The 19,914-nt window shown below is 43.4% G+C and overlaps 1 protein-coding gene across 1 annotated transcript in view; it reads left to right on the top strand.

Moving 5' to 3' along the window:
* Window positions 1–19,086, top strand: part of JTB (jumping translocation breakpoint) — a 184,345-nt gene extending 165,259 nt beyond the window's left edge. Inside the window, exon 6 of the mRNA XM_069651547.1 lies at window positions 18,233–19,086. Within this exon, the coding sequence (XP_069507648.1) occupies window positions 18,233–18,389 (157 nt within the window). The 3' untranslated portion in view covers window positions 18,390–19,086. The remainder of the gene's footprint in view (window positions 1–18,232) is intronic.
* The last annotated feature ends 828 nt before the right edge of the window (window positions 19,087–19,914 follow it).

The following is a 19,914-nucleotide window of genomic DNA, read 5'->3' as shown; positions in this document are numbered from 1 at the left end:
TCGAAGTTGAAGTTCGGACCGCTGGTTTCTCTCTGCATTTCGCTATGGTATCGAGTGGTTTCTAGGCATGCTGGTACTTGAAGTTCTGTAACAAAACAAACTGGCCAACATGAAAGCAGCAAGGCTTTGGGTGATGGAAAATGGTACCAGCGTTGGCAATGATGGCACATGGTGGGGGCAGAGACTCGGACGCTCCCACTACCCTCACCCCTGCCTCCGGGGCAGGACTGGGTGTGGTAAAAACTCTGGTAGGCCTCCTGTCCCAGGTTGGGTGGGTCCCTCTTTCCTCTGACCCTGTTGCACTGCCTTCCACACGGCCTTCTAAGCAGCCATGTTTTCAGGGATTTCTGAAAGACCGGGTGTCCCTCCAGTGTGTAACGTTATGAAGTTGCAATGGTTAACGGCCAGACCTGTGAAGCATTCACAGCATTTGTGTTTCTTATTGTACTGTGGTACTATCGCAATATCTACAGTGCTGGATTGGACTGTCTTGCCCATTATATTCTTGATTAACATCTTCAGGCTGGGTCACTGCTGTCAAAAGATTGGTGTGCAATGCAGATTGTTTTGAATTAAATAAAAAAAATAGTCCATAGGTGCCCCTCTGGGAGAACAAACACAGCCCATTGGCCTGTTCTTTGGGAAGGTACCCACTCGAGAGTCTGCACGCAGCCACACTTTAGCGCACTGTACCTTTCAGAGAAGGGAAATAACCATTTGCTTATCAGTCTTTGTCCCGCTCACATGGGCATTCAGCACCGAAATGCTATGGCAAGTCCCTTCTGAACAGGAGTACCAACAGCAACCCCATACATGTGTTTCAGCCTTGTTGTGCCTCATCAGTGAGGTGGAGCTGTGCCTCTTTGACCACAGTGAGCAAGGGGTCCATGTCTGGATGACCCTAGGAAATTTAGGGTGACTAAACCTAAGTCCCTTAAACAATTAAAAAATAGTCCTTATGCGCCCCTCTGCGAGAACAAACACAGCCCATTGACCTGTTCTTTGGAAAGGTACCCACTCGAGAGTCTGCAGCCAAACTTTAGCTCACTGTACCTTTCACAGATGGGAAATACACATTTGCAAATCACTTTGACCCATCCACATGGGCAGTCCAGCACCAAAATGTTTTGAATTCAATACTGTCTTTGACTGGAATCCAGTGAAGGGCCGGAAGATTATATTTTCATCATTTCAGTCTGGCTGCTCCATTTTGCGCTTCTCCTTTTTTCGGACTGTTTAAAGTAGAGATTGCTGGCCTAATCCAATCTTGAAAGTTGCAATGTGGTTGCCGCTACAGAGTGTGCACGTATGGCATTCTTAGGAGTCCTATATGCCTCTGTGTTCAGGATGTGTGATGAATCTACGCACAACTTGGCAGCAGTTTCCCTCAGTGCCGCCAGACTCTCCTAGTGGCAAACAGTGCAGGGCAAGACAGTGGGTAATGCAGAAAAGGTGCAACACTGTAAAGATCAAAGTTCTCCAAAAGGTAATGGCACATTCCCATTCCAAGCCAAAGAGGGTAACCCAGGAAAGAATTCTGTTCTGGCAAGTTAAGTGTAGGGGGAGTGTACTTCATACTCTTAAAAATACTTCTTTCTGGCTAACTTGTCAAGGGTGTGCGTTATCCATTCATCAACTGCAGTGTGGTGTTGTGTAGTGGTGTTGTGTAGCCTAGTAGCAATCAGTGAAACGCCTAGACAAAGTGGCAGTTTTAATGGAGTTCATTTTGAAGTAACACAACAACTCAAGCAAATACCAGGATAGTTTCTCTGAGGGCTAAAAAAAAGGGCATATTAAGTCAAAAAGTTTCCAAAATCCATGTCCTCATTCCCGAGAATCCGTGGGGATGCCAGTCGCTCACAGTCTGGGGTATTTTGAGCGCCCTCAACACTTCTTTCTAGCGGTCCAGCTGCTGTCATCTTCTTCACTGGTTCTAGAGGGCTTTGGTCCAGGGGATGCACTGCAGGGCTGTCCACATCTGGTAAACCACTGGAAGAAAGGTCAAGCCCACCAAGCAGACCACGTAGACATCAGCAAAATGAATGTGTTTTGCATGTACAAAAAATACATGGCATTTTGTAAGCTGTCATTAGTGTTCAGTCTACAATGCCCACAGAAAATTGTGCCGCCAGTCTAAAAAAATAAATAAAATAAACACCATGCAAATGTTGCCCCAGTAAAACAATGATCACGTTGACCTGTTTTTTTTGGGAAAGCAGTAGCATGACATTGCTGTCAATAGCATTGCCTTTTCTAGAGACCGTCAATGTCTGTAGCATGCTCATGCGTTTTGCTGTTTCCATCACTGATGCTGTTGAAACTGACATGTTATTTATAACCTGTAATCAACCAGAGTGTTTGAAACTAACTTAGAAGTGTGAACATTGGTATTGCAACGTTAGAAACGGGTAAGCGGACGCATCGAGCTGAATGTTTGGTCTACTTAGTAACCCAATATGTGGCGGAAACAGAAGGTATTTGTTAAGGGAGGTAGGACGGAGACTGCACAGATAAGCATAATGTGGAGGGTGCAGGGCTCCACATAAATATTTGAGGTAAGGGTATTTGACTCCATATTTTGTGAACTTTGGGTGTGAAATGATTTTTTGGAGAGTTTCAGCGTGGTGCATTATTAGGCAAGTGAAAATATATTTTAATAAAAAAATATATCTTTTATTTTGCGTGTAATCCAAGTTGTCGCTCTAGCAAGTAATTCCCCATAAATGAAACAAAGCATTGTTATCATGTAAGTTGTTAGCAAGCACTACACTAGAGGCCCTCTTTGTCGAAGGTACTGCACATGCTATAACATTGCTGAGCAGTGCAGGTGGCCTAAACGATCAGACACATGCATATTTGTTATTCAATTCTTTTCTTTGTGGGGAATATTGGACTGTTTTTAGTGAGCAGAATAGGAAGACACGCTGCTTATCTAGAATGCTGGGTGTTGTAACCAGTCTTCATTGCGCTAAATAAAATTAGGAAGACTAGGTTTCAATCGGCACTCCACCAAGTATTTCAAAACAATCCAATAATGAATCCCAAATTCATCAATTATGAGGTACAATAAATGGGTTTAATTTTAATCCTCTGATTTATTCTTAGTCTCTTAAACCGTCACGTGTTTTAAGCCATAGCTCTTCCTCAGGGCTGTTCACTACTGTAGTAGACTTTAGTTCCCCAAATACGCCTTCATTGTTATTGATCAGTTCAAAGTGGTCCCAAAAACTGGATATTTGTCATAGCACATCACCTCGAATTTAAATGTCTAAAAGCATAAACAATCCTTCCCCACACCAGAGCGCATGATATCACTTAAACAATTTCAGCTGCTCCTGCAATGTGAAGCAGCCGGACCCTCACGAACAGCACATCAATCTTCATTGTGATTGTAATGCATGTTTATGTCAAAGTTAATGGCACAGACATTGTAACGGAATGCCCCTTTCAGTTGTTGTTTATGTGGTGATGTTAAATAATTTTGGAGATTGAGAGCGACATACCCACAAATACTGTGTTTTATAAAAGTCTGCTAGGCAGTTTTTTCCAACTGCCCTCTGTGGATACCCTATTCTTTGACTCAGGCTACGTATTTCTACCAGAGAGCGAAGTGAGCAGGAACTATCGGGAGCAGAGCACTGCTAATTTATTTTTTACTGTTAACAGTTCCACTTCTTTTTACAACTATTTTCACCATTCCGGAACTTACTGTTTTGAAATAAATAATTCCTTTTCATTTGACCATCAGCAGTTACAGTTAAACTGAATTCTGTTTCACCGTACGTATATACATTCTGAATGACCTCTCATCCTGGATGGATTCCCCATCTTCTTGTGATTTCTTTTCTTTTTTTTAAACTTGTCAAATTGTTTTCTGAGATAAACTGCTTGGACATTATTGTGCTATATGGGATTTGTCCTTTTATGCCCCCGGGAGAGTTTAAAGTTGTAGTAGGAGCCTTACCGATTAGTCGCTTGGACTATTGCAATGTAGTCCTCTGGGATATTTCAATGCAACTTATAAACATAATCCAGGTGACTAAAAATGATTTGTTTCTGGATGTGGGAAAACTGGTTATGTCCAAGCTATTCACAGCAAATGTCTGTGGCTACCAGTAGACTAGACAATTCAGCTTCAAATCTGTTGCATTATCTTCAAATGCATCTGTGGGGTTTGCTCGGCCTATCTTAAGGATTGCCTCACAAGGTGTATCCCAGGGTAGAGCCTTTGGTCTATGGAGAATCACAGACTATTCATCGCTAGCGCTCTGCCAGGCCAGAGGATTTAAGACTCTTGGGACGCAGGCTTAGGAATTAATTAACAATTTGTATTCTTGACAGCACAACTCTTTCTAGTTGCAGGCCCCTTCTTGAAGTGGCATCTTTAAGGTAGATGCTGGTTATAGGCAGCCCTCCAGATAAGATACGTGTCTGGCCTTTTTACGCACAGAAATGTTGTCAATATGTCTCTTTTCATTCTTTCTTGCGTACCACTTATGCAGGCGTACCACTTATGCAGGCTATTTATGGCAAGCAACAGCTTGCAAATCCACTCTTTATTTTAGCAATCTACACAGTTCCTTGAAAGTAGCAACTGGGATGAGTCCTGGTCCGTTTAACACTCTCCTCTGTAAATGATTCTATCAAGATAATACTTTCTGAGTGTTGTACAAGGGAATCTGTGTTTTGTTCACTTTGTTCAACTGCTTCCGTTTGGTAGGTTACAGTGTTATTAAAGCATTTTGGATCCTGAACATGCTTTTCATGTTGCTTTAGGATCCATGTAGCATTGTGTAAAATGAAAATTGTCTTTAACAAAGGCTGCATTTCTGCTCCATTTTCCTCTGTTTTAATCTGCTTTAATAGAGGCCGCACAGTTGCAGCAGCATGGGCATTTCATACGTTGTTTTCTTTTCATCGCAGAAGCACATCAATTGCATCCAACAGCTTGGGGTTCTTGATGCCTTGAAGTTTTAGGAGAGGCTCCCAGCAAGCAGTTGTTTGGCATTTCTGAGAAGGAGAAGCTTTTGGTGTTCTATATGAGGATGTGTTTCTTTTAGTCTTAAAATTTGGAGATGTTTGCGTCCATGAAAGGGAACTGTACATAGTTTGATTTACTTGAACTCCCTTTCTGACCACCCACCGCAAGCAGGTATAATGGATACAGGTAGAAGCTATGCTGTGTATATTTTCAGTGGCACAGTTTGTATCGTTACCTCTCCAGGACTGCTATATATTCAGGCAAAGTAGCCTAATTATCAGCAGAGCTGCTATAGGCATGTCATGGCACAATGGCAATTTTTCACAGCAGGGCTGATTGCATCATGCCCACATTTCTTAGCAGGACTGCTATGTTTTGGGATAGTACCTTAATTTCTTAACAGAGCTGTGTTGGCACTTTCTGCAGAGAGCTTAAGTACTGAGCAAGAACAGTGTCTGAGTTCTTCCCACTATCCTTCTGAGCTGGCATGATGCACACTGGTAGACGGTGTTAAAAGATGGCGTTGCTGTCATGTACTTCAATCCCCCCTACTCAGTCTTGCTCTTTTCAAAACTTCTGCTTCTCCCATGTCCGATTACTGAGTCCCACTTTCAACAATCTAGCACATTTCAAAGCCTCATTATGAATCTCCTGACTCACATGTAGGATAGTCCAAACAGGCTTAGAGCTTTTGATAAGCCAGTTATGTCAGGCAAACCCCACATGGAACTGCCAGTGCCCTAACCCCAGAGTCAATAGCCTGTTGGGAAAGGTAACTCAGTGGATCAATAACCCTGCTGCAGAGATCATTGTGTAACCTGTTAGTTCAAATCTTGTTGATAGGTGAGTTAATTGCATCTGCATCAGAGGTATGTGTTTAAGATACAGGTAACAGTCAAATATAACAGAACTGATTTAGCATTCAACTTATCAAAAGGATTACTAAATATTCAGTGATTCATAACACACACACCTCATTGGGGATGCTATACCAGTAATGTCTCAAAACACACCTCATCAGGCCTGCTATTCCTGTACTTGCTCAGAAGTAGAACACACACACACACACACACACATCCCATGAGGGCTTCTATACTAATGACTCAGAACAGACTAATTCCAAAAGGGCTGCTATACCTGTAATGGCTCTGAACAAGCACATCCGATGAGGGCTGCTATACCTGAAATGGCATATAGTGCTAGTTAAGCATCTGCATTCAGAAAGTGCTGCATCTGCTTAGACAAACCTCTAACTCCATAACTCCCAGCCCAATGGGGAAATGAAGGTTTGCACACATCTATAAAGAACACCCAATAGTACAGCTGCACTAGATATGTAAATAGAAAAGGCATTTTCAGCTTTTGAGATGTTTATTGGCGCTATGTCAAAAGAAAAGACAGGAGAAGAACACTAACTCTGAACCTACGCAATACAGGATAACAAAGTTGGGGCTGGGGGCTAAAGGGGGGGAAGGCAGAGAACATACTAGACAATCCAAAACAGTGAAAAAGGGATAAATAATATAGGGACACACACAAACCCACCACCTCCTCCTCCTGGTAAAATAAGAAAACTGCAGGCGACGAGAGCTGGAAATAGAAAAGCAAGACTGGAGAAAGACAGACCAATAACATAAGGGGCAGTGCCTGAAAGATAATCAAAAGGAATAGCAACCACAACAGAGACATATAGCCAGACTAATGGTATGAGAGAGGAAGAGGAGTTATATCAACCGATACAGCAAGATATAGGAGGGAAATAGCAACAATAGAATGCATAGATGTGAGTGGCAGAGAAACAGACAGTAAAATGTGTCATCACAACACTTAAGGGTGAGAGGCAGAGCGTCAGAAAGCGAGACACAAGGGAAACGGAGTAGCAAAGGGAAGGAGAGATGGAGCAAATTCATGGAGTGGCTGTCAAGCAGGTAGTGCCAGCCAGCAACAGTAGGCCCGAGAGGTAGAGAAGTGATGCTGGTAGATTGAGGGTCTTGACTTATGATGTAACTAGCTCACATCCGTAGTAGTTCTTAACAGAGTTTTTGTGTCCATGTATAATAAAGATGAAGCTGGGTAGTCCTACAAGTTCTTTTTCACTTATGTTTTCGAACAGTTTTCATTTTGCACACAAATTGGATAGTTGTCAGACACATTTTACTCTCTTGCGAAGGAGGAAACTAATTTGTACTCTCTTGAAATTGGATTTACTCTTTAATTCTAAAAATTGGGAGTAAAGTACTTTCATGCTAAAATCCTATCTGGAGCACTGGGTACAGGTTCTAGTGGTGTTAAGAGAAGCGAGTAGACAATATATAAATGTTCAAAATGACCGGCTGAGAAAACGAAATGAAAAACAAATTGGTGGCTCTACCTTCTTTTGCTCTTCCCCCCCCACTTAGCTGTCAACCAGCCTCGGCTACAAGACCTTGTCACGTGTTGCACTATGCTCCCAGTACTCAGCCCCCCATGCCCCTCCCTACCACCCGGTGATCTCACAGTTCCACTACTTGTTTTGGTCCACTTCTACCACTGGTGGTCTCATGCCCCTCACCAAGGTTGGACCAACACTCTCTTAATGGGTAACATAGCAGCCATGATTCACTCTTTCGGAGGCAATGTGCTTTGTGAGGAACTTGAGGGCATCCACACTTCTTATATAGCTTCCTCCCAGGGTGCCACGGAAAGGCTGTCACCTTCAAATCTTGACCCTGGGGGTGAATATGTGAGGAGGGAACACCTGAGTGGAGAATACTTGGGGAGCGGGGATGAGGCACCCTTGGGTGAGACACAGTATCCCCCATTTTCCTTTTTTAATGAAACCAATATCTCCCAAGCCTTTGTAGGTTATTACCAGTTGCTTCCCTATAATTTCCAAAAATAATTTCCCAGTGAACATCATTTAGGTACTGGGACGAGGAAGAGACATGCCAGAACCATGTAACCTCTCTTTATTGTTTCCTATGTACACAAACACCACTTAGGTACTGAGAACAGGAGGCCACCATTAACACAGAAGACGGACTCGAAGAAGAAACATGAGTGGTCTAGTTGTTGGACTCATTATCATGGAGCCGGGAACTTTCAAAAATGGCTCAGCTGAGCGACCTGAGGATAAGCACAGTAAGAGGCTCAGTGGGAGGCACGGACTGTGCGAAAGAGAGCTCCAGGGCAAAAGTTGTGGTGGCGAGAAGGCTCCTTCCCAAGACACTGTTAGGTAGAGGGAGTGTGGTCTGGTGCAGCAATCGACAGGGTCTTGTTGGCAGTCTGAGGTGGAGCTGAGGAAGCACTGGGGCACGGAGGAAAGGTACCGGGAATGTCGCAGAGACTCCTGAGTGCTCATAGGTGCAGGACCGCTGACTGCAGTCTACCAGAGCTTCGACGTAAGCGACGAGGAAGCAGTGGAAGACGCTGTATGCCATAGTGAACCAGTGCCAGCAGACCGCGAGTGGAGACAAGCCTCTGGAAAGCCGCAGAAAGTGGAAAGCAGACAGCCAGAAGGCCGTTTAGTCCACATGGGTGAAAATGTGGCCTTGGACACAGTGGATGTGCGGCTTAAAGAAAAATACATTTAATTTTGAATATCTGAATTTAATATAAGCAAAACCAATATGAAAACGTAATGAACTAATGAGAAGCCATGAAAAGAAGTATTGCCAAGAAAAAATGTGTTAAATGGGGCAAACATTGCCAAGAGTTAAATACGCAAGCATTGCCAAGAGCCAAGAATAATTGTGCAAAAGAAAGATAATTGTAGCAAAGCCTGTATGCAAGAGAAACCTGGCGAAAGGGCGCTAGATGTGATAATCAAGAAGCCTGAAACATCCTAGCAGGAAAGTGTACTGGGAAGTCTATGTTGGTTTTACAAGTGAAAGCTGATAAACCAGTGAATGATATGATATGATATTTTATTTATATCGCGCTCATACACAGGTGTTTCAGAGCGCGACCAGGCAAAGGGAGGGGAACAGTGGAGAGAACAAAAAAATACAAATAAAATAAACAACGATCTTACTAGGCCCAGTGACATTGAGAACATGCAAGTGCATGGGAAAAGGGGGAAAGTGCATTGGAAGGGGGAGAAATTGGAAAGTGCAGAGCATAAGAGAGGACAAATAAATAGGAAGTGGATAAATAAGGTGAGTCAAAAACAGTGGTAGTGCAGCCTGTGAGGGCCAAGTGCAAGGTTAGTCAGAATAGGGAGTAACCGATCAGTGCAGACAGAGTGGGGGGACCTGTATGGGGACAGATACAGGCCCCAGTGCAAGGTGGGCAGTGCAGGAGGATGGCAGGGTGAGCAGGTACCTGGGCCCAAAGGCAGAGGTAGGCCAGGTGCAGCATTGCTGAGCGAGAAAGCAGATCAGCAGGGGAGAAGAGGGGAAAAGGCAGAGGTGAAGAGGAAGGTCTTGAGGAGCTTCCGGAACCGTAGGTGGTTCTCCTCAAGTTTCAAAGTGGCAGGGAGGCAATTCCAGAGGGAAGCCCCCGCAGAAGACAAAGATCTACCACCAACTTGTTTCTTAGAAAAACCACTGACCCTGAGGGAGTTGGAGGTAGAGGAGCGAAGGGCTCTAGAGGGGAGGTATTTACAGAGGGATAGTTGAAGGTAAAGAGGACACAGACCCCAGAAAGCCTTGTGGACAATGCAAAGGGTTTCAAATTTGATCCTGCAGCCACAGGGAGCCAATGAAGGGATTTCAGAGCTGGAGAGATACGATCCCAGGGCTTGAGGCCAAGGACAAGTCTCGCAGTTCTGTTCTGGATTAGTTGTAGAGGGCAGAGAGTGGAGGCAGGTAGATTTAGAAAGAGGCTGTTACAGTAGTGCAACCTAGGGAGAATCGGAGCTTGGGAGACAAGGAGCTTCTGTGGGGGAAGGAGAGGAAAGGAAGAGTGCCTTTAAGGAGGTCCAGTATGGAGTTGGACTTTTTGGAGACATCCGAGATGTGTGTAGAGAAGGAAAGTGTGAAGTCAAAGATAACCCTGAGGTTCTTAGCTTCGCTGGTGGGGGCAGGAGGAGGGCCAAGGGAGGCCGGCCAGAGAGAGAGGGGAAAGGATGGAGCGGGTGTACCAATGAGGAGGATCTCGGTCTTGTTAGCGTTTAAACAAAGATCATTTGCAGCACACCAATTTTGAATGGCGATTAGGCAGTCAGAGATGAGGGCGGAAGAGGAGGTAGCCGAGGGAAGCCTGAAAATGAGTTTGGTGTCGTCAGCATAGCACTGGAAATTTGAGCAGAAGATGGAAATGCAGTAGGCGAGAGTTGCCAGGTATTGATTGAAAAGCAAAACAAGTGAGAACAAAGCTTCAAGGGCACTTGAACCTCACTGTGAAGCAGAAACTGTGGCAAGATATCTATGAAAGAGATGCAAATAAGGTGTGTCGGTTGCATGACTTGTAATAGGTGGACTGTGTGGTCCGACAATTGCGCCTAGACCGAATACCTCCACCTAAGGAAAAGCCACTTTGGGATTGTTGTGATTGAATAAAGGAAGAAAATCTGTGTGTACTGAAAGTAAGGAACGAAACAGTATATTTTGGTACCTTGTAGAGCTCAAGGTACTGGATTATTTTGAAAATTAAAAGGTTTGACAGCATGGGGAAGGGGACCCCTTTTTTGGAACTTGAACAGTTTGAAACCTGCGGAAGGGAGACCCCTTTTCCATAGAAGAGCTAGAAGAAGCTCTGATCCTTTATTTTGAGCACTTCTCATTTGATGCAGACATCGCTAAACATTGTAAAAATGTAGATGTGAGGGCAAGTATAGGTTTGAACACACACAGACATTTGCTTTGGACTTCCTGACACAGGCCATCATTAGTTTCAGTTAGGTAGTGACATCCCACCTTAGCAGAGGGCTACTTAGGCCTTCTTCCAACCTTGATTTTCTTTTAATAAAGGTTTGTAGCCCAAACCTCATTCAGTTGGCTGTGTCTACTTCTTGATGCCTTCACAGCTGGTACCAAAGTATTAGTCTCGTGTACATGCAATGTGAAAGACACCACACATAAAATACTACAAAAATATATGTACATTTATGATTAAAAACTCAGCCAGTTCTACATCGTTACATAGTGTCTATAGTTTAGTCGACTCAATTTTGATTGACTAAATATCAACCCTTTTCTTTTTTTGTGGGGACTCTCCCTGTGCCCCATATCCCCACTTAACTACTATGCTCCTCCTTAACCCCCCACTGTCCCACCTCCCTTCATCGTTTCACTCCATACACACATATGAGTGTGCGTATGTACATATTTTGTTGACTCCAGCAAATTGAGTCGACCAGATTCTTGACTAACAGGTTCATCTGTGAAACAAAGGCATACCATTAATGGGGGTCCACATATGTTCAATGAAAACATCTGACCAGCCAGTATTGACAATCAATAATTAGGAGTGGGAGTATTATTTTGGCCAGCACTGCAGGGTTCAAAATTAAGATTTGATAAGCAGGAGCTAAATCCAGCTCCTGGTTATTGTGCTCCAGTAGGCATCGGAAACCAGCAGCTAGTGCATGGCATGTCATGCAAAGTTTTGATTTGTGTCTTGCTAACTAACTTTTTGCTCATTGGGTATGATACATTATTCTTTAAATGTATTCTAGATGTATCCTAATTGATGAGTATGGCGCCAGTTGGCCTGGAGAGCCAGAGGTAGATCCTGGTCGCTGTTGGTGTCAGCTTACCAGGCTCTCTTAGGCTAGAAGCAGAAGCTAACTCTCAGCTCCCAGCAATTTCGAACCCTGCACTGTCCACTACCTACGGTCCAAACATAGGTTGACAAGATGGGGATACTCATGTACAATTGACATAAGCTCGATATTGATTTGGATCATATTTTGTATACCCAGCCGGGTCTGTGGCTGAGTGGACTAATGCATCCACTACAGGGACCTGTGTTTGACCTCATGGTCACAGGTTCAAATCCCGGAAGGTCCACTCACCCCTTCATCCTTCCAAGGCCGATAAAATGAGTACCATTAAGTTGGGTAACAATAAACATCTGTTATTAGCGCCAGGATGCCCCTTTGGGGGGAACGTGCGCTTTACAAATACGCCTGTTATGTTATGTACCCCCCACCTGACCAATGTATACTTATATAAAGAGTTGTGTAAGATTTATAAGTTACTTTGTACGATACAGGTGTTGGTGAGGATGAGTTTTACTTCTTCTCTAATATGTCCTTTCACAACATGCATTCGGTGTACTAGTGAAACAATGTGTAAGTGGATTGTTTACGTTTAGTACTTATCTGACCAATGACGTTTTTCTTTGGTCCCCCTAGAGCCCAGGAGTTTTTATAGCAAATGTAGTCATTTTATTAAGGGTTTATGTGTTTTGGTGTTATGACAGCTCATGACATTTTTATTTACTGCATTTGTTTTTAACAGGTTTTGTACTGCAAACAGGTATTTCATTGGTTGGGCTTAGGTATAGGGAAAGGGGACAGGGGGGCGGTGTTGTCCTTTCCCCGGCATTTAGCAGTAAAGTGTTGGTGAAGAAAATATGTGGCAATTGTTGCATTTAAAATTCGGCCTATTCACGTAGAGTTTAGACCCTCTGGGATGGATCAATCGTTTATGATAGAGTTTACTAGAGCAAGGCACCGCAGTTTACTGTGTGCTAAAGGGATACGTGGTGTTGCAGTATCATCTTGTGCTTACAGTGTTGCTGTCTCTATTCAGACCCAGTACTGTATTTCTGAATTTATTTGCTGTCTGTTGGCCTTTGTGGTACATTTTCTATTTATTTTAATCCTTTTCTTACCTCTTTTAAGGCTTTACATAAGCTAAGTATTCACCTGTTGTGTTAGATTCTTACATTGTGTGTTCGGGTGTGAATTGGAACTAGTGACTCATCCCTTCACTATTTTCTTATATACAGCTTCATTCTGGTGTGTGTGTGTGTGTGTGGGGGGGGGGGCAATGGGAGCAGAATCATAGTGAGGATCCCCTCCATAACAAAAACAAGTCAAAATTATGTCGACCAAATCGAGTCAACCAAACTGTAGACTCAAAGTTCTTTGGAATAATGTAGAACCAATATTCATCTAAATAGACAATATAATAAAACCAGTTAAAATATTCTACAAATGTGTAAAAACGCATTCGGTCTCATTTACCAAACAAGCAAAAACACTCAGTCAAAAATGGACCAGTGCTCAATTGGTGATAAATACATCAAATGCGAACCTGACCTTTTGGGCTATCTGTCTATTGTGTGTCTCTAAACCTGCGCTCTAACCATGAGATACGGTACTACATAGCTTCTGGACAATATTTTGAAAATTGATAATCCCATTACATATTATCTTTCCACCGAAGATTCTGACAATAGGATATTTTATATCAACAGGCAAACTGGACCTGACATTTTGTTTTGGCCTTTATGTACACCCATTTTATCCAAAAGTGATGCCTACTGTTCAGAGCGTGTGTGCATCTGTAGATATTTCGGTGATGTGTACGGCCGTTGTTAGAGTAGATGAGCTTGCAAACCTTGTTAGCTTTGATTTCTGAATGGTACTCTCATAAATGAGGGCCTAACTCAAAACGTCCATTTAAAAGCATACCTGTTGGTGTGGACCCCAGGGTGCAAGTAAGCTAGTGCATATATACTATTTTTCTACTTTTATTCTGTCAAGTGGGTGTGGAGGGGAATAGCGGAGGAGGCATATTTGATATGTGTTTTATAGATCACAAGCAAGAGAGTGTTGCATAGAGCAGGCAGCACTGGGAGGTATGCCTAGGCAAATAATGATAGCCCTTAGTGGTGGAGCATGTACCTGGGGAGTTGGTGGCTGTCCTGTGCAATGAGGCGGGCATGTCGGTTTTTCATGTCAATCCTTGGCACACGATTGATCTGCTAAGCCGTCAATGGTAATGGGGAGCTGCCTGAGAATGTAATGGTAATTCTTGGCAATTGGAGATCCTATGTTAATGTAATAGACATCCTAGGCAATTAGGCTGGTACCTGGGCATCATGGCAATCCTATGCAATGTTGGAGGGTTGACCGTGGTACTTGGTGATGGGGTTTCTCGGCTCCTGTAAAAGATTCCCTTGGCAAGTAGGCACGCTTCCAGGCATTTAATGTTGATCATTTGTATTTCATGCCAACCATTAGCTACTGGGCAAGATCCTGGGTTTTAATGGCAATGGTTGGCAATAAGTATGTGGGTGTGTGTTGATTATTGGCATTGGCACAAGAAACTGGGAAATTGATGGCAATCCATGGCAAATAGCTGTGCAGCCCATGGGCAATTCTTGGACATTGGACATTCCTTTAGGCACTTAATGGCAACCGTGGGGCAATTGCCTGGCCAGTTGGTGATAATGGGACATGTATCTTGGAACTCCAGGGCAAGCCTCTGGGCACTTGTCACCTGGGCAATTCATGGCAATCCTGTGATGTTGGGGAAGCAGCTAGACAGTTGCTGGCAAATCATGCAATGGGAAAAGCTTCTGGGCACTTGATGGTACACCAGGGCATTTGATGGCGATCATTGTTAGTGGTTCATGTACTTGGAAAGTTGATGTTGGTGTTTGGCAAAGTGGTAGGCTTCCTTATCTTTGTCGCTTCCCTGGTCTATCTGCTGAGTAAATGGGTGGATGCTTACACAACCAAGGGAGTTAGCTTTATGAAGACCAAACCTATTGGCTTTGATAATACATTATTCTAATGCAGTTATTCAGTGAGGATGGAAGTGGTTGGGGGCAGCCACTGCAGCTGAAACTGAGGAAAAAGGGGGTTTCTTCAGTTGACGCTGCAAGTCAGTGGATGTTCAAGAAAGAGTCTGCTTTCAGAAATTACATTTTAAATATTATAAGGTCTCTTGTACTATTGATTGCAAAATCACTCCGTATTATAAATTGTGTAGTCATGATTTCATAACTTGATAGGCTTTAGAGGTAAAAAGTGGTGGTTGATTGGAGATTTCAGCTTATATCTTTGATGTGCCCACTTGATGTTTTCCTTCATGTGAGGGGCATTTACATGCACAACAATTGGGAGAAAAACTACATTGAACTACAATGAAATTGTTTATTCTTAAGGCAGAATTCCTATTTTGGGCATTCTGTCGGCCCTTTTAAGGGCCCCTCAACTATATGACTTTTCCCCATTTCTCTTTTTGGATCAGAAAACTATTTTTGGTGACCATAGGGACTTCTCCTGATCCCCCTAGCACTGCAACCCTTTTACCTTTAGTTATGGTATATGGTCCTGGGTTGCCCATAAGGCTGCAAGTGCCAGGGGCACTGAGCAGTCACCCCATTGTTGCCCTAAGATAACTCTGCCACCCTACATTGGTTTAAGGGAGTAAGCTGTTGGCATGCTATACTTTATGTTCAAGCTATTTTACCACGTTGATAGCCCAAAGTACCTTTTTGGTAATGTACTGCAGTACCAATGCTTTTTAAGTCCTGCTTTCTGCCATTTTGAATTTGAGCAATTCCTTTATTCAGGGCAACCACAAGGTAGGCCTAAAATGGCTGTTCTGACAACAGACCATTCTCCATATTGGTGCCAACTGGTTTAGACCAGAGTATGTCCTTGGTCACTCCACTCCCTATCTCTCCCTGCAGGGGGTGGTCTGGGCTGAGTGGCAGTCTTGATGGTCAACCAATATGGTTGGCCACCTGGCCTCTTCCTCTCTAGCCTCCTCTAATGATTGGTAGGCTGGTTTTTGGCAGTCCCTGTTTTGCAGTGGGATTTGTTTCTTTGCCCTACCTTTGCTATCTCTTTCTCTTTGGTCCTGCAATTTGGAAGAACGAGGTCAGCTTACCTACTTCACGAGTTTTCCGCCGATGCCGCCCTATGAAACCCCCTTCTGGTCTTACTGGCTGGATGTAGTGGATTGGGCATATCCCAGTTGGGGGGTTTCTGCTGGTTGATGTCCAGTGTGGGCTTCCTGCGTCCTCCTGCTGACATGGTTGTTGAGTCGAGCCTTCTTTCTTGTGACAGTTTTCCAGGCTATTTACAGCAGCTTCCTGTTTTCTGCCAGGGTCTTCCACCTTGCTGTGGGATGCTGCCATTGCCAGGCAGGCGAGTGGCACACCACTAGCGGCCTAATCTGCGCCTTGGGGCAGTGTGGGTTGCCTCAACCTCCTCAACGAAGGACTGTTTTCTGTGGCTGGGCCACCCTTCCTCTGTCCAGGAGCCGCCAGAATTTTTTTTCTTGGGTTCCTTTATTTTCCTTGAGTCTTCCTTTTCAGTGATATTTTCACTATTGGCTCAAGGGGCTACATTGTGGAAAGGTAATTTGTTCTTCTATTCCATCGTGGGTGTCTTTTTTGGCTCCGGGTTTAAGCTCCTGGGCACCAGGTACCTGTAAAACTCACCTACGAAAGAGACCTGTGCTTACCTGGGTTGTTTCGTCTTGCTGGAGTAGTTTTCCTTGAAACTACTCCTTTTGAATACCTTCCTCTGGGTCCTGTGGTGGACAATCATGTGTGATACTCCCTGTCAGGGGTCCCTCTGGTCTGATGTTGAGATTCCATGGAAGCAAGTCTCTACTGCATTTGCCATTGACTAACATGGGGGATTTTCCTGCTGGGCTGCATCGTCCACTGGAGCTTCTGGTTCTTCCGTCGACCTCAGAATCTCTTTGTTGGGCTCTCCTCTGGGGTTGCTTGCTGCTGAATCTGCACCTGTGGGTTAAAGAGCGTTTCCTTCATTTCACCCAGACATGTGGATTGTCTCTTTGACTTCTATGGATTTTTCTACTTACCCTTGATCTGTTCTAAAGTGGCTTTGGGGAACTTACCTACCCCTGGTTATTTTTCCTCTGCCCACCAGGGATTCAGTGAGTTATAGGTGCTAATAGTCCAGTTTGTGGCCTATCCAGGATTTTTAATGTTCTGCTCTTCTCGCCTGTTAAAGTGAATACTGTTTTAGACTGTATCAAATGTTGGTAACTGTGTAGCTATTCTTCCTGGCAGTGAAATGCACGGGTAATTGTTTCTGAAACGTATCCTGATTTCCTGCAGGCCTTTGGCTGTATGTAAGAATTATTTCCACCCTCTAGAACTATTAATAATTGTGATGTGTGCATTTGTATTATTCAAATACTATGCCCTAGAGGGCCAGAATCAATGTGGCGTATTGGTATTGGGGGCATTTATGGCTATTCCCTGTGTGGTAAAATGTCTGATTCACTTTTCTTCCCACCCTTGTTTATATCTGTTGTGTGCTAACTACCAGGTATAGGGCATGGGCCTATAAGGTATAGCAAGCTTTTAAATACTGTACACTTGGAACCAGTATAGATCTATATGTGTGTAACACAATAAATGTATATATTTTTAAGTCTATCTTTGTGATGTGTTTTCTTTTCTATGGGTGAGTGTGTGGACTAATTGTAACTTTGATTCAGCCAAGTACCCCTTCCAGAGAGTTAAACCTGGTTGCTCTGTCATGCTACCTTTAAGAGGTTGGCGTCCTTTTTTGGCTGGGTTTTACCCCCTCCACCCAAGGGTTGGTGGTTTACATCCCTTGCCGGAAGGTTGTACCAAACGTGCCTTGACACTGAGGATTCAATAACATGACGGACAATGCAGCAACACTTCACATGATGGTTCCCTGATGCTTGTGAAATGTACAGGTTGGAAGGAAGGATCAGAAACCTCCCTTTTTTCTAGAACCCTCATCCCTCCAAAGCTACAATATCGTGGTTTGAAACAAATATTTTATTAGCAGGGGCTAAACGCAGATCCTAGGTATTCAGCATCTCCTAGTAAGCAGGACCTAGTACATAGTGTGCCACAAATCTACCATACACATATGATGCAATCTATTACACTTTGCCCATTTACTCATGACCATTATAAGGTAACTGTCTTCAAGATGATTGATAATGCATCTTTATTCACTTGTCCAAATGTTATGTACATTAGATATGTTTTGATGGCACCAGGAGGGCCGGGAATGAATTTCCCCCAGAAGCCAATAGTTTCATACTTGTCAGGATCTTCTATTCTACAAGAAGTAGCTACATAACTCCAATTTTGATCACTGCAATGTGACTTTATTTATTTGTGTCTCAAAGGGGCAATGGTTTGGGTAAGCATATGATCTTGTGATGCATCTGAACACAGGTTAGATGTGTATTGCCTGTGAACAGATCAGGGCTTATGCCAAAGGTGGCTGCAGTGAATTGAACCTCAAGCCATAGTCGGTCACTGCTCCTGTGTTTTGTTTTTGAAATGATATCTTCTTTCTTCAAACTCTGCTCTTGTTTACTCCCCTTTTACATCTAGCTGCCGTTCGGTTGAGATGGAGAAGACTATTTTCTGGAAGTTTGTTGGTGGAATGATGGGGGCCTCGGCTGCCTTTGCGCTGGTTGTGGTCTACCGTCAGCGGACTCTGGACGGGAGGGCGCTGGAAAAAGTCCGTAAGCAAATTGAGTCCATTTAAGATTTGGTTTACAAATCCCAGGCTTAACACCCTGGACTCTGGCTGGCACTACCTTTGCCTCCTCATCCATCTCATCTCCTGGAGCAAGACAAAGCGCACACAAGAATATTGCAGAACATTTTTTATTTCAGACATCGCTGTAAAACATCACTTCAACACGTCTGTCAGCACTGGACTGCTTTTTTTCAAGTTGTTTTTGAACATTTTGACTTTAAAAGCAACAAACGGCACGCACATAACAGATTCGTGTACCCTATTTTTTTTAACCATTTTGAAACTTTTTATCCCTCCGTTCAGCCGCTGAATTACCAGACTTGACTATTGAATAATGTGTGTACAAGATCACATGCAAGGAATTGCCTACAACCTTTCAGCCCTTTCTTGGTCAGTCAGCCTCGCCACGCCTCATTCAACCACTCCTTCCCATCCTCCCTTCCCTAGCCCCTCGTCCACAACTCCCCAATCTCCTGCTGTTCATGGCTCCCCATGCAAACTGATTATTTCATGAGTAAAACAAATACTTTGTAAAAGCCTATCTTGACTATTTGCTAGGATAGTAATGACACATCCTTTGTATTTCAGGTTGCTCTGGTCTGTTTGAAATGCTGTGCAGTCTGTTTCACTAACCATGTCACAGAGCACTCTTGTACAATATGTTCTGAAAGTATAATAAATCTGTTTAAAAAATCTAAAAGAATGTGAATTTTGGATTCATGATTTGAAGGATTTTCCGTCCAACTGCCCTCCAGATTACCAGTCTCCTGCTCACACAGTGGCATTTCCTTGAATTTGAAAGTCCGGCAGTACACCAGTCCTAGCTGTATATAATTGGACCTCCTTGCAACAGTTGCCTACTTTGACAGATTCTAACTATGTAGACTATGTTTGGTCTCTATCCCTTCTGTCTGTGGTGGATTTATGGGATCATTATATTGACCGGTTTTAAGAGATTCCATTCTGGCCAGAACATTCTGCTCAAAGCTTCCATTTTAGGGATTCCCTACCTAGGGACGGTTTTGCTATGAATGTGTCCTGATGTCACTTTGAAGGTGGCCAGAGATTTGCAATAACTGAGTCTTTCCTAGTTAAACCAGGGAAGAGATGCGCTCCATCTGCTACAGTGTGAAGTTGTTTATACATCAAAGTTACTTCTACATTAATTTAAATGTTCCACATCTGTTTTTAAATGCCTCCTGATATATATTGACTGCATTGTCCGTACACACCTCTTCCTACATGGAGCAAAAACTGCTATTGCATAGATTTGTAGCCTGGCACTTGTTTTGCGGAAAGGTTCACAATCTAGACTCTAGGTGCACTTTTTCAAGAATGATATTACATGACTTTAGCACTACAATAGGCAGAGTGCCCACAAATATTACAGAACATGTATTGATTTTCAGACAAAAAAGAATGAGGGAAAAAGCAAAATGGTTGTTAGCTGACTAAAAATAAATTCACATGGTCCATTTACAGTATAATTAAATTATTTTCTAAGAACTTCAAGCCTATAGTAAGTTACCCA

The sequence above is a fragment of the Ambystoma mexicanum genome, chromosome 1p (genome assembly GCF_040938575.1).
Source record: "Ambystoma mexicanum isolate Mex_15411 chromosome 1p, UKY_AmexF1_1, whole genome shotgun sequence".
In the NCBI taxonomy this organism is placed as follows: domain Eukaryota; kingdom Metazoa; phylum Chordata; class Amphibia; order Caudata; family Ambystomatidae; genus Ambystoma; species Ambystoma mexicanum.
The sequence above is the reverse complement of the archived record's forward strand: the minus strand, read 5'-3'. Positions and strand labels throughout refer to the sequence as shown.